At 36.7% G+C, this 15,051-nt stretch overlaps 1 protein-coding gene across 3 annotated transcripts in view; it reads left to right on the top strand.

Annotated features, from left to right (window-relative positions):
- HTT (huntingtin) overlaps positions 1–15,051 on the top strand; it is an 82,990-nt gene that overhangs the window by 1,869 nt on the left and 66,070 nt on the right. For 2 of the 3 annotated variants that reach the window (XM_048047354.2, XM_048047361.2), the window contains exons 2-10: positions 3,791–3,874; positions 4,338–4,458; positions 7,923–7,982; positions 9,024–9,103; positions 9,526–9,664; positions 9,873–10,014; positions 11,460–11,638; positions 12,126–12,330; positions 13,167–13,214. In XM_048047354.2, the coding sequence (XP_047903311.2) occupies positions 3,791–3,874; positions 4,338–4,458; positions 7,923–7,982; positions 9,024–9,103; positions 9,526–9,664; positions 9,873–10,014; positions 11,460–11,638; positions 12,126–12,330; positions 13,167–13,214 (1,058 nt within the window). The remainder of the gene's footprint in view (positions 1–3,790; positions 3,875–4,337; positions 4,459–7,922; positions 7,983–9,023; positions 9,104–9,525; positions 9,665–9,872; positions 10,015–11,459; positions 11,639–12,125; positions 12,331–13,166; positions 13,215–15,051) is intronic. The other variant, XM_048047362.2, reaches the window with a different exon arrangement.

A 15,051-nucleotide genomic window follows, 5' to 3' on the forward strand; every position in this document is an offset into this window, starting at 1 on the left:
ATAAATGAGACGCTGTCATTCCTTGAAGTATTGAGTAATATTTTTACACGTGTTGTTAAGACTTTTTTTTTGGATCTTTTTATGCTATAGTGAAAGTAAACCTAAGTACCCGTCTCTACTTCCTATTCTCTTTTTTTTAATACCTTGAATTATGGCAACATAATATTACCTCTATATGACTTAAGAAATATAACAACAAAGATAACGACTTCTTAGATCTTGATAAAAGTAATATCCTGGTTTTACTTTTATTATTAAAATATTGATTGAATTCAGGCTTTTACCAAGAACTTAAGAGCTTTTTCTGTTTTGAGAGATTTCATAAGCAGAAATCATGTGTTAAGCTTTTATTATATGCTACAGACAAACGTCAGTTTCTGGTCCCTTCTTATCTCCTCTTGATTTTTTTGCCTTCTGTGAAAACTTAGGTTGTGCTCTGTCATTGTATTGTTTCTATAAGGTTCTGCTGAGGCACCTTATTGTCTCTCATATCTACTTTCATTTTTTCTGGACTCTTAAATTTTGGTTGGAGTTGGGTTGTTCGTTTCGTTTTGGATTGCAGAGCTCATACTAACTTGAAAATTCGATCAGTATGATGTAGAAATTAAGAGTTTAGTGAAACCGAAGAGCAGATGGACTGTCAAACCGCATCCTATATTTTATTAATTTTTACCTCTTGTCACTGAGCTGAGTGGAATGAAGTGCTAATGTTTCTTCTGGGGGAGTATCTGGCTTTTGGTTTGGCTGTTCCAACGGTGGTTCTTCACCTTTTCTCCTGTTAACTTGCTCTAATAGTTAATTATTAGAGTTGCTTTACATTGAAATCGGAAATAGGTCACAATTTCAATTTTGTTTTCATTTGGCTCTAACCATTAACTTTGCAGTAAAAAGTGCTGCAAGAGCCCAAGAACTCTCCAGCAACGGGCATTTTTCAGTCCTCACTGATTTTTTTTTCTGGATTTTTGTTTGAGTGAAGCTATAGACATAGGTAGGTTTTATCAGCTCTGTCTGTAGCTGTATCTTGACTTTTCTGCCGAACTGAAGACTGAACCGCACAGATAATACCTGCTGACCTGCTTCCTGGATGGGTTTTTGGAGTTAATTCCTGGGGGGTCAGCTCCTGTTCTAGTCTGTCCGACTGTCTGTCATTGGCTCTATTACCACGTGTTTGAATCATATGTCAGACTTCAGCTTTATTTGTTTATTTTTTGACCCGCTGATAGTTCTGTATGCTAATAGAATTTTGAATTTTCCCAATACTTTTCTCAAGGGTAATGTCAAGCTGTTTGGCTTGGCCTTTTTTTAATAGTGGTTCAGCATTAATGCTTCTGTCGTCTATTTACACATCCTTAATTCCAAAGCTTTTAAAAAAAAATCAGCATCAGAGAGTTGGATCTCTTCATAGGCAGCTCATCTCAGGCTTGGAGTGCAGAATTATCAGGACTTGCTGTTTTTTCTTACATTGTTTGTTAATCTTCTTGGCTAGAGGCTGCCCATAGAAGTGTGCAGAAGATTAAACTCCTGTGTCGGTGAGATGAGGCTCTCCTGTAGATACCTGCTGCTGCAATATCTCCTGCCTTCTGTTATTCTGGAAACACCAAGTGATGTCTGACCTTACACAAGAGGCTTGCTGCCTCGGCTCTCTCCTAAGAAATGTGTGATGCTGTTGTGCCCCCTGGGCACAGTAGATTGCCTGAGGTCTTCATAATACGTCTGAATACATATTTTTTTTTAAAGCAAAAAAATAAAACCACATTCTGTCTCCAGGGACAGAAAATATCATTGTGTTATCTTTCTCCCTCTGTAGACATAGAAAATGTGTGCATGCACGCGACATACATTGTGTGTTTGTTTTCCACCTTTTCTTTTACTCCTTTGGAAGCTGATTTTAAGGAAGGCGAGAAACCAAATGGCAGAGGAAGGATTCAGTACAGCAAACACAGCCGAATGCTTTTTCCTTCTTTTCCTTTTAACAGTGACTGACAGTTATTCTTCACCTCTGGTTTCTTTTCTTTCAATTTAAATGGTAACATCTTCTCGACTGTAAGCACTGCTTCTGAGTTTTCACTTCACATTTTCTGTATTCAAGCCGTTTAAAAAAAAATTACCTTAATTTTCTTGAGTTACTTATTTTATTATTCAGTGTTGGGAGAGCTCTTTGTTTACAGAAATCTGCCAAAGAGATTGATCTGTGCTGCTCTGCGTGCTATTGAACACTGCTGCCTGCCTTGCCCAGGGCTGTATTAGCTGAAGAATAGATCTTTGAGGAGCACTGAAGCTTACCTAAACAACATACTGTCAAATGTCTAATAGAAAATAGTTGTGGGTTGTTTTTTTTAGAACTATTCCTTGAACTTTGGAAAGGGAAGGTATTTCTGGAGTGAGATGAGAGGATCTCTGGATGAAGAACTGAAATGTTGGGAGGAAACAACCCCCACTTCCAGGATGACAAGGAAAAGGACAGGCCTGTTATTTCAAAACCTCTGGTAGTGTTTGAGCAGAAGGTCTTAATTATTACAGCTTAGTTCTTCTGAATTTTGGTCTAACTGTATTTCCAGTTACTTTAATGTGGTTATTGGCTAATTACTGTTGGTCCTTAATGCTGTGTTAAGCTCTGTTATTGTAGCTCAAGGCTACAGTAATGATCAGTGATCATTTTCCAACTTCTAATTTAGAAACACTTGTTTGCTATTTGATAGTTTTGCTATTGTGTTGCTAAGACAGTTAAATATTAAGCATAGAGAAGATTATTTTTCACTTGGAAAGCAAAAGCAAAGAGCAGCTCTGTGAATCTGAGGGAACAAGCAGGAGCCTCCTTGTCAGGACACATGAGAGGTGTTCCTCAGCTCCTGGCTTGCTACTAGTGAATTATTTAAAAGTAACTTCTGTTTTGCTAGGAGTGATTCTGTGTCAATGAAGCTGAAACTAGGAGACAGTGTGTATGAGGAAATAAAATGTCACAGGCTTAGTGCTTTTTTCCAGCTCGTTTATTGGCAAGGTTGGGGGTGGAGCAGGGAAGAAGCTTCTGTTCTCGACACAGGCATAAAGGAGCTTAGAGCAGGTGAAAGTGAACACTGAAGTTTTCCAAATTGTAAGCTTTACAGACTGGGCTTTGCATCAATTGTGGATCTACATTCTTTCATTCTGTGACTTCTGTTCTTTGTTTTACACATAGTTGCTGCAAGTTAACTAAGCTCATCCTTGCCTGGGCTATGCTAAGTGTTACTATAGGGACAGCATTTTTGATATGTATAGGCTGTGCCTAGAGCTTTGCTATTTTGACAATTAAAAAAACATTTGGAGGAATATGGTATATGTCAGGATTGTATTAGCATCCTTTAATTCAGATGAAAAATCATTTAATACAACTTCTTACTTTTCAAGAAGTCATCAGACAAAAAGTTGATGATGAAAAAGATCTTTTTTCAATATGGTATTTTTAAGTCTGCAATACTTGTTCTCCTTGCTTATTTTCCCCAACCTTTTTCATTCTGAGTTTTTGTTCTATCAGTTACAGGATTAATATGATAATCCTACTTAAAAGGCTTATGCTTTTTCTAAGTTTGTATCCTTCCCTTTGCTTGTGTGCTTGCATGCTCTCAGCAGCAGTTAGTATGCAAAGTCCTGGGATTACAGATAATTGGTATATGGATATTTATATCGTAACCAGAGAAGTGGTTTCTTTTTTTGTGTGTGTGATTATTATAAATACACTTGCTAGAGTAGTGTCTATAGTTACCGCTCAGTTTTCAAGTCTTATCTCAGATTTATTTTCATTGTTTCATTTTAGAAAGAAAGAGCTTTCAACTACCAAGAAAGATAGAGTGAATCATTGCCTGACAATATGTGAAAACATCGTTGCTCAGTCTTTAAGGTAAGACAACGTTTATTTTTAATTTAATGCGTTAATACAATTTGTTGCATTAATATGAATAGCTTCTTCACAGTGGTAGATACTTGGAGGCTTCCTGATAATTGCTGATTTTAAACATTCAACTTCAGTCTAAGACTGAAATGATAAAATGTTTGGTTGTGTTTTTGTTTTTAACTAAGCCAAAATCTAAGAAGTAATTTTCTTTAAGCATTGGTAGAGTAGGTATTATCCTTCTACTTCAGACAGAGAAACTGAGGCACAGAGGTCAAATACCTTTGCCAGATTATGTAGTAAAGAGCAGGTAAATGATTTCCCAACTCCTAAGGAAGTGCTTATCTGCTGGATCTTTTCTCCTCTTGTATAACTGCGTATATGTTGTTGGATTCTGAAACCCCATCAGAAGTAGCTTTCACGTTTGCTTTTTCTAATGCCCATTGTAATTTTCTAATGTTTGTTTGTTTAGAAATTCTCCAGAATTTCAGAAACTGCTGGGGATTGCTATGGAAGTCTTTCTCCTCTGCAGTGAGGATGCAGAATCTGATGTCCGGATGGTTGCTGATGAATGCCTTAATAAAGTTATTAAAGTAAGAACTTTTATCTATTGTCTTACCAGATTTGACCTCTTCTTGATGCAGCATCCTGTGTGAATTCACACTTACGCTCTTTTAATTGCTTTTTGTTCTTGATAATGTCTTGTAATGCAAGAGGTCAAGTAAGCTTTAGGAAATTGTGTGTCCTCTAAGGTGAGTTGCACAGGGGGATGTAAAATTTATATCAGATAAGGGTATTTTAACCTGTCTGTTGTAGTTCATCGTTCTGTTTTTTACTTCAGTCATTCATTAACTTGGTTCTGTTTAAGTCAGTCAAAACAAGAATATGGGTTTTTCTAACATCATTTTGTGGTATGGGAAGAATACTCTTTTATTCTGTAAACAAGAAGTTACTTAACATGTAGGAAAGGTAAAGAATATTATTAAAAAGCTGTCTATAAGATGTAATGTCTCTTCATTCCAGACGATTGGTGTGTTGTAATTCTGGTAGTGATTTGCTGAGACTTGGCAGAGAAGTTTGTAGGCATAATTAGGATAAATGCAGTGTTCTGGAGGCTGTTATTACCTTACTGTGATCCAGAATGAAGGGCTTGCTGGAGACAGCAGGCCGATTTTGATAGGAGGTCAGGCAAGGTCTAAATTTGAGTTCAACAAATCACAAAATGAACCTTCTGAATAACTGATGTAAGCTGCTGCTTCCATAATGGGTTTACCTTCATCTGTCCTTTCTTTTTTTTCCCTGTTTTCTGTAATGCTTGAATTATGTAATATATCTGCATAATTAATCTAATTGATATGAAACTGTAAGTACTTTATGAATGTGCAGAAACTAGTTTTCTTTAGCGTGTAGGGGGTTTGCTTTAGAAGCAAGCAAATAAATCCCTATTTCTGTAGGGATTTCTCGAAGTTACATTCTGTTGTTTGGTATCTGTATGAATTAATAGTACGGAGAAAATTTGTTGATTAGATGCTCTGAAACTCTCTTAAAGAATGCAAGCTTCCTTCCTTCTGTGAAACTGTTCTGTAGGCTTGGTGTAAAGCTTATCTCTTAGGTTCACCTGTCTATTTAATACTGTTACTGCTTTCTGACATATTTTAAGTTAACTTGAAAAACTTAAATTTTTTTGAATCTTTGTATGGTAGATGGTTTTCTTGTAAAGATAAAGGTGATTTTCAAATGACAGTCTCCCATCAGTCATTAAGCTTGCAATTCGGTCACAGCTGTGAAATGTTGATAGTTGTGATATTCCAACCACACGGATTTATCAGACTGTTACTGAAGCTGGTCACAGTTTGTATTTTGTTTCCATTTTTATGCTCTGTGGTAGCAACTTAGTCTTTAAGCAGACCTGTTTGGTAGATAAATGCAGAGGGGAAAAAGACATGCAGTTTTGTTTTCAGGTTGTTCAAGGAGCAGTGATGCTTGTGATAAATGGGGTAGAGGCATCAGGCCCTTAACCTTGCATATTAGTTAATGTTCAGCTTTTTGGGACTTCAGGCAATTTAGGGGCTACTTCTGTTTGCTAGAAAGATGTTTCATATTTTCTCTTTTGAAGTAAGAATCTAGATGTTATTTGTGAAACCATGTCTGGATTCCATATTCATTAGTGCAATTAAAACACTGATGTTTTTGTATAGACAAGGCTTTAAACTGAAATGAAATTTAGTTAAACCTCTGTAGGTGGTCTTTGAATACTGCTCCACTTACCTGTCAGAACCTCACAGAGAGCATAAATGGCTTAAAGTTTAAATAGCTTTGGTGAAACCTTTATATAAAAGAAAAAAAAAAGGAAGTTGGGAATTACCCATGCAAATACTCACTTGCTGGTATTTGTGAGTTGTTACTGAAGTAATCTCGTTTTTGAAGTTGAACTACAAAGCTGTTGTAGTGCTGCCTGACCTAACGACACTGGTGGGACTCTTCTTGCAGGTTGTAGTACAGTTGGTCTCAGAAATTAGGATTTATTAGCTGTATTAATTTACAATTGACTATGCTTATGTTTTTTTCGGACTAGGATGAATTTTTAGGTTCTGTCCTGCTACAAATATAAGTAAACAAACAAACAAAAGTACTAAAGTTGTTCCAGCTGAGTGTGGTATAAGGACAAGTAATGCTTGAAGCCAGAATAGTAGGTGGTGCTTTTTTTTTTTTGTGTGTGTGTGTTGATTGATATCCTTACACACAGAGGCAGTGACCTTCGTGAAGACTTAATTTTTACGGAAGTGAAATGTGTCCTTACCTGGTATAGTCTAGGCATTTGCAGTTAATAGTCGGGGTGCTTATGACAGTTTAGAGATGCAAGCAAGATAAGACTTTCTGGGAAGGTAATATTTTGTTATGATGACTGGTAAATTGGGGGCATAAAGTTATTGGGCATACAATAAGGAAATTGTGCTCTGGAGGAGTCGCAGGCTCTTCGCTGACCGTGCATAAGCAGTTGTGGCCTCCACATCAGCATGTGCCATGTAAGACTTTGTAGTTGTCATGAGTAGTCCTGTGAAGATGTGAGCTTACTGGTTGATGGTCAAGAAGGCAGATAGGAAGCTAGAAATTACTGAATAATTGTGCAAAGAATAAAGAATGAAATATAAAACATTAAAGGACTGTATAAATTCATAAACCAGATACTTGCATATTGCATGAAGTTCTTGTTTCAGCTGAAGGAGTTGTGCCACTATTCATGAACATTTCTACCACGTGCTAGGAAAAAAACAAATGGAAGAGAAGGGGTGATCATATGTATACAGAATGCTCTGTAGGAAAGGATTATACATTGTGGAACTATTTCCTTTTTTTCCCCTTCTGCCATTGGAAAGGTGGAGGTAGAATGATTGAGCTGAACAGAAAATTGGTACTTCTCAGTGCTTACTTTCATTCATGTTCTCTAATTCTTAATTGGACTACAAGGTTAGAGCAAACCAAAATGCACGCTCTGTGTGATTAGATCCTGGAACATGATACTGCTGGTGTCCAAAACACCTCATGGTAACAAAGGGATGCTGAAAACAGGCTAATTTATAGAAGAAGGGGTTTTCAAGGGCTGCTAAAGGTAATGGTACAAATACAGCCTCAGCTTGAGAAATACCTGAAAGTAGGCTTCTTGAAAGTGGAGGTGTCTAGCAGGGGATAGCTCTCGCTGCTTGTGGGTACTATGATTTTGTTTTAATAGTCTATTGCTGGGTATTTATTACTGGCTATTGCCAGCAGGCACATTAATTTGGCTGTAACTGTGGTCTGATGCCACGTGGCCTCTTCTAGGCAGATGGGACAAGTAGCTAATGTCAACTGCGAATACCTTAGTGTTTGGAATTGTCCGTGTTTCTGTTTTGTCTTTGTGTAAAACAGAAAGGCATCTCCTGTCTTCTGATAAGCTTTTTCCTTCTATGCATCATATGTAGGGTTAGATAGCTCTGCTTTTTTTTATTGCAAGAGCAACTTTGTACCTTTAAAGTCCCTCCAGTCTGATACAATATATTCATGATACATTTTATTGCAGGTTTTGATGGATTCCAGTCTCCCTAGGTTACAATTAGAACTGTATAAAGAGATTAAAAAGGTGAGTTTACCTTGCTTTTGTCTTTCTGAAATATAGTATTTAATAAGTGTTGTAGTATATCGGGACGTGGCATTCATGAAAATGGTGGTGGTTTCTTTAAGGTCAAAGTGAAAGCTTACAGAATTTGGTTCTTGCATCAGTTAGATCACTGTGTCGTGTCAAAATCTGTTAACGTTGCTCTGAATTTGAAAACGCCCAATTTGTAATTCAGATGCAGTTGTGTTTTTTTTAGTTGTGTGTATGCAATGCTAACAGTGGCACCATGAACCTTTGACACGCTAGCTGAGGAAAATAAGAAAAAAGTTTCTCAACACCTCAGTTCAGTTTTCAGGGAGGCTTGATTTGAGAAGTATTTTGGTTAGGTTCAAGCTAAGTAAAGTATTCAATTTATCCAAGTAGGGAGATTAGAGAAAATGACACCTATCAACTTCCATAGTTTTCCACATTCCAACAATATTGAGGAGCTTTACTATATCTTCAGACACTGGGTCTAAACACGCTCTACCTCAGGTCATGTGCGTTATTGAAGATGTCAATACAGACTAATAGTTACTAAATTCAGAATGCAAGCCATTAAGAAATGATGTAGGTCGCTATATGGAATTTTTTGCTGTTAACTGGAGCTGAAGGTTATTTACTTGCATATTTCCAGTGCTGTCAATTTTATGCTGCATTTATATTTCTGCAAGTGTTCCAGTGATTTTTAGACTCTCATATCATCAGTGTCTCTTTGTTGGTTGATGACTGTCTCTGTGGTATTTTAAGCTGATTTCAGCAGAGTGGAGATCTCAGACATTTCCTTCTCTTTCTTCATGTTCTCTCTTACTCATTTTGGGTCACTTGGAAAATTCCTAATACCAGCTAGAAAAATAAAGGCAGTTGTGGATCTGACTTTCCTTCCTTTTAGCTAGAAAAATTTTAAGGCTTCCAGATACCTTGTTTTTTATCTAAGTAAAATTGTATAAGATTTAAGCAGTTGTAGACATTCTATTAGGGAATGGTTTTGCTTTATGAAATGTAACAGTTGCATGCTCTATTTAGAATGGTGCTTCCCGAAGTCTACGTGCTGCCCTCTGGAGATTTGCTGAGCTTGCTCATCTAGTTCGGCCTCAAAAATGCAGGTAAATTCATCCTAGTAGTGAGGTTTCCAAGGAACATTTACCAAAATACAGATGCTAACAAAATTGTACTGTTCTCAAATTTTAAATATTCTTCTCACCCTCCCCCCAATTATATTCTTGTCACATTGTCTCTGAATTAGCTTTGAGTAGCTAGTTTTCTTTTAGCAGAATTTTAGTTCTGTGCTGTACATAGCTGTGAGAAGGGGAAGAAGACTTGTGAAGACATTGATTTTTTTCATGTATTCTTTTTAATTCTTAATGTCTGCTAATTGTATTCACCTTGTTTTTCTATGTTATATGTAGCTAATGGAAATATTTCGTATGATTTAGTCGTTCTAAGAATTTGTGTATGAATTAAAAAAGGTTTTGGTGGGTACAGTTGTTCTTACCTCAAATTAATGTTTCTCCTTTGTCATACTTAGGCCATACTTAGTGAACCTTTTGCCCTGTTTAACACGAATAAGTAAGAGACCTGAAGAATCAGTACAAGAAACACTAGCTGCAGCAATACCAAAAATCATGGCAGCATTTGGCAATTTTGCAAACGACAATGAGATTAAGGTATCTTTAACCTAGTAGTACCCCCTGTTACCACTATTATCAATCACGTTGCACAAAGCGGTATTATAGCTGCATGTGTGAATTAAGGCAAAAGTTGTCTTTGCTTGATGTAATGCTTGGAATAGATGAAAAAGACATTTGACTTCTTAACTTTTGATGAGAAAGAAAAAGAGAGAAAAGTGAATTAAGTAACATATCTTGTTTTTAGGTTTTATTGAAGGCTTTCATAGCTAATCTCAAATCCAGTTCCCCTACTATCCGTCGAACTGCGGCAGGATCAGCAGTAAGCATCTGTCAACATTCACGAAGAATGCAGTATTTTTATGCCTGGTTATTGAATGTACTTTCAGGTAAGATTCAGAGGAAAAAATTAATTTTCTTCAGGTGTAAGTAATATGAATTTCATTTCTCATGTAAGATGCTAAATATGTGAATGGTTTTCAGGCAAAGAAGGGACACTTAGACTATCAGTTGTCCTGCTTGTGCTTGCTTTATTTTATGTAGTTAGGTGATATAGATACTAATGTTATTTGTATCTCGTGCGTTTGGAAATGTTAATTCAGTTATGTTGAAAAGAAACAGCCAAAGCTAAGAAAGCAAGTAGCCGATTGGAAAAATGAGGAAGTCTAGGCATTCTTCTGCAAGACCTTGCTCAAGAGTCTGTGAAGACTTTTACTGTTTAGCAGCCTGGTTGTTAGTGCAGAGGGTCTGAGGTGGAGGATATGGCTGTTCTTAGTGTTGTGATCATGTACCCTGTAGCCTCCTAAAGAAGAGGTACCAAGTTGATTCTTTTCTTGGAAACCTAACTTAAGTACTGTAAGTATTTAATTCTACTAAAAGATTTTTTTTGCTTTAAAAGCACACAAATTCATGTGAGGTAGTTGCTTCCACGTTCCTTTATCTGGGAAGTTTTTACAGTCTTTGGGGAGATCTGCAGCTGATGATGAAACACCTGAATCATAGTGGAAACTGTCTCAGTTGTGGTACTGTGCAAGGGTTCTTTCATATGTAGACTATATTGCAAATGGAGAGGGAAGGAAGACAGGCAGATGTGTAAAGTATTACCCTGTTAGCCTTGCTTCTTAAAAGAAGAGGTGAAAAATGCAAATGTCACGTCCATGTAGTGACTTTTCTCATTCTGACTTGAGAGTGGTGTATTACTTTCTCAGTCCTTGTTTCTCTGTGCGCACATCGTCCTTTCCTGCCTCAAAGGTGCTGTTTTGTAATGTCCTAGCAATGGTACTGAATTTAGACAGTAGTATTAATAGGAACATAACTTATATTAATTCTTCATGTATTTTGAATTTGCTTCTTTGATTAGTGGGTAAATATATTGAGTAAGATTTCCAGTTGAAGGAGGCAGCAAAAGTATAAATGTTATTCATTAGGACAGTAGTATGTGTTCCGGAGGGGGGAGTTATGCTGGGCCTGAATTGAATAGCCGAGTGGAGGGAGGAAGTTACTCAGTAAGAGCCTCAGGGATTATTTAAAAAATAAAACACAGTTGTGCTGTTATTGAGCAGAAGAGGTAGGAAATAGGAGAAGGGAGACAGGGTCCTCCGATCATCCTCCCACATGGCCTAAATCATTGCCAGGAGTGTTAAAGAATACGTATGTTCAAGTGTTTCTACACTTAACATTCTTTAGTTGCTGCTAGATGGTGGTTTTTTGTTTGTTTTGTTTTTTAACAGAAACTATTATACTGACTACACAATTTGTGTAGTTATGTTTGTACATTTGTGGTGATATTTACCATTGTTAGTAAGCAGTTTGGCTTGTTCTGCTCTACCCCCAGGCTTGTTGGTTCCTGTAGATGATGATCATCCTACTCTTTTAATTTTGGGTGTTTTACTTACACTAAGGTATCTCATACCTTTATTGCAACAACAAGTAAAGGATACCAGCCTGAAAGGCAGTTTCGGTGTAACAAGGAAAGAAGCAGAGATTTCACCTTCACCAGATCAGCTTGTACAGGTAAAACACAAATAATAACCCTAACCTGAAGAGTACTATTTGGGCTATGAGGGGGAAAAATATTTCAAACAGTATGATGCAACACTAGTTTGGTGTAGAACATTCTGGATTCTTTTCTCAAACTACTCTTCAACTTGGTAACTGACAGTTGGTCCAGTGGTTGGAATTCCTGATAAATAATTTTAATAACACGAAATCCCAGAAAAATGCTTGCTAGGTGTTCCTAAAGGAATTCATAAAAATTACTGCGTTCTTTGATGTGATTCCTCCTCCTGTAACAATAAGCAAACATCATAAGAGACGTCTACCAAGAAGGCAGTTAAATGGCTACATTGAGATGAGCTTTTCCTCTTGGTAAAGGATGATGATGATTAGATACAGCATATCTCAGTCATTTTGAATGCACCACTGAAATTTAATGTGGTATATGAGAACAAAGGTAGTATGTTGTGTCTTCACAAGCTTACTCTAGTACTTTGTTTTTTAGGTTTATGAACTGACTCTGCATTACACTCAGCATCAGGACCACAACGTTGTGACTGGAGCTTTAGAATTATTACAGCAGCTCTTTAGAACACCACCACCTGAACTTCTCCATGCCCTGACCACTACAGGTGGCATCGCACAGGTCAGTGTATCCAAAGATGAATCCACCAGCAGGAACCGGAGTGGGAGCATAGTGGAGCTCATAGGTAAGCTATATTTTTGGTAATTTGTGTTAAAGGTAATGATTGCAGGCTCTAATTCCTTTTGGGTAGCGTTAAGTAGGAAGGATAAAATAAAAAGTGTAAAGGTATACATGATATTTTTCCAGGTACAGGAAAAGATCCTCTCCCACTTCATTTTCCTTTAAGTGGGTGTACATTCATTCAGTATTGTGGAACTCCAGAGTATTTTGTTTTGTGTTGATGACTTTGTTTACACAGAGCAAGTTAACCATGGTGACTGATACTGTTCACAAAATGAATGTTCTCACCAAGCATCTGACAGTTGTGATTCATAGAAAGCTGATCTAATCAGAATTTATATTAACTAAGAGCTCCTTGCTAAATACCAAAAACAGCATGAAATTAAAGCATGACTTAACTTTATCTATAACTTAAAATCAGCAATTAATGTTCCTGTTTGTGAAGTGCATGTTCTTAAAATTGTCTCTTAACTGCTACTTACCTGTTTCAAAAGAATCAGTCTCTGATCGGATTTTCCGTAAGGACTTCTGCATTGAACTAATGGATCATTATAGTATTGCTGCTCTTAGACGTAATTCATTAGCTAGGAGCAACCATACCAGTGAAATTTAGAACACCGATTTTTTTTTTAAAAGCAAACTTCACACAACTTGCACAGAAAAATAAAAAGTCATTTGGTGGCGAATGACCCCCCCAAAAAACCCTTGAACTTCAAAAGCATCAAGTTTGCTATTTCTTCCTGGCATTTTTTTTCCCTTCCCATTTGAGGCTTTTAGAATTCCTTCATGATTTCAGCAGCTCTGTCTTTGCCCTGATATGTTACTTTCTGTGATTTGCAGCTGGAGGGGGGTCTTCATGCAGCCCTGTTCTTGCAAGAAAGCATAAAGGTGATTATTTCCAAAATCAGTCTTTTAATTGTGTTCTCCTCAGATTCCCTCCCTCCCTCCCTTCATTGTCTTGCTGAACTCTGGTCTTCATTCATAAATGCCTTCCTGTTACCAGCTGAGCTTCATCACTGTAAATCTTAAAAGAATTCTGCCGTGACTTGTGATATTGCAACCAAGATGTTCTAAAATTATTCGAAGCAGTATTGTTCTTATTTTTGCTGTAATGCACTGGCAAAATTACGCTGATGAGTATTGAGGCAATTTTCAGTTTTAAAGAGCATATTTAAAAATACTGTCTGAACAGGGCATTCCTCCTTTTGACAGTAATACTTAACTTTTAACATAACTCACTAAATAGTTAACCTTCCTGTTTTTGTGAGTCCTGTTTTCTTCCTCTTTCACTAATGCATGTGTATGTTTGCATGCTTTGATGTGATGCTTTTTGCTTATTTTTTTATGCCCTGTCGTTGATGATCAGCATTATTAATTCCGTGTCTTACTGTGTATATTTAATTTCAGGAAGTAAGTAACTCATTTGGCAGGATTTAAAAAAATAATAAAATTTACTGTGAAGTATTCTTTCCCAGTTTGTGCATGAAAGTACTTTGTATCTAGTTATATACTTTGCTTAAGTTATTTCACAAAAGAATCATTCTAGATATAGCTGGCAACAGATTCCTCATCTGTTTTAGCTGAGGAAGATGCTACTACTGCAGTGGAACAACGTGTGAGAGTAGTGCAGTCAGTGCACGCATACTAGGCAGAGAGATGTGCAATACTGTAAAAAGGAAAACCTCAAGGAAAGATAGCTTAAGACTCAATAGGATTATTCAGACTCAAAGGACTGCTGTAGCTCCTAGCTTACTTTTTTTTTCCCAACTATGTCCTTCCATCTTTCTGTGCAAAGAATCTCATTATGCTTTATTGCTGTAACAATATGCCTAAACATGAAATAGTGGGTAGAGCTGAATAAAATAATTAGCACTGCATCAATAAGCACTAGTTTAAAAACAAAAGTGTGAATGAAAAGGTGCTCTGGAAGTAGGTACTGCTGCAGCATCCAAATGTGAGAGAATGCAACAAATCAGAATAACAATGCATATCACTTCTAAATGAAAAATGGTAGAATTATCACTGATACTTATAATAGTTAGTGGTCTTTAGTGGAGATTTAATAATAGTATAAATTCAATTAGAGTACTTGTTAAACACTAACCTTCCCTTCACTTTATGGGAAAACATGTGTAGAGCCGTCAGTTTATATCTTCTTTCAAGATCATGATACAAAGATTATTTTGTGGCCTAAAAATGGTGTAACTAAATTTGTGGAAATTTGTTCATGATTTTGAATTTTATGCAGGTTTAATCTCAAATTCTGAATTGTTCATTTCCTACTGCTCACCATTGAAGAAAGGAGGGAAACTTAAGCTTATTCCCAATTCCTACTCAAAGTAGTCTTGCAGTCTCTTGGCATATAGAGTAGTATGCTTCGGTGGTTAGCCATGGGTGAAACTTCTCTAGCTATAACATTCTTTTGCTATGACCCTTATGTTAGAACTTGGATTTTCTATGTCTCTTCAATCATTTTGCTTCAGACCGACTTTAGTTTGGAGCAGCTGGCCTATGCTAGTTTGTTTGTTTCAGCTTCAGAAAATTATTTGCGAACAAGGCTGAAAGCTCATTTCTAAATAAAGGAATATGTTCTGCATCTTAACTGACTTTTGTTCCTCAAAATAGAAGAACAGTATTCTGTGGCTTGTTTTATAAACTTATGTAAATACTCAAAGCCTAATATGCCTACTAAGTGTTTTTCAGTGTCCTTCCTCTTCTTTCACTT

The sequence above is a fragment of the Anser cygnoides genome, chromosome 4 (genome assembly GCF_040182565.1).
Source record: "Anser cygnoides isolate HZ-2024a breed goose chromosome 4, Taihu_goose_T2T_genome, whole genome shotgun sequence".
Lineage (NCBI taxonomy): Eukaryota > Metazoa > Chordata > Aves > Anseriformes > Anatidae > Anser > Anser cygnoides.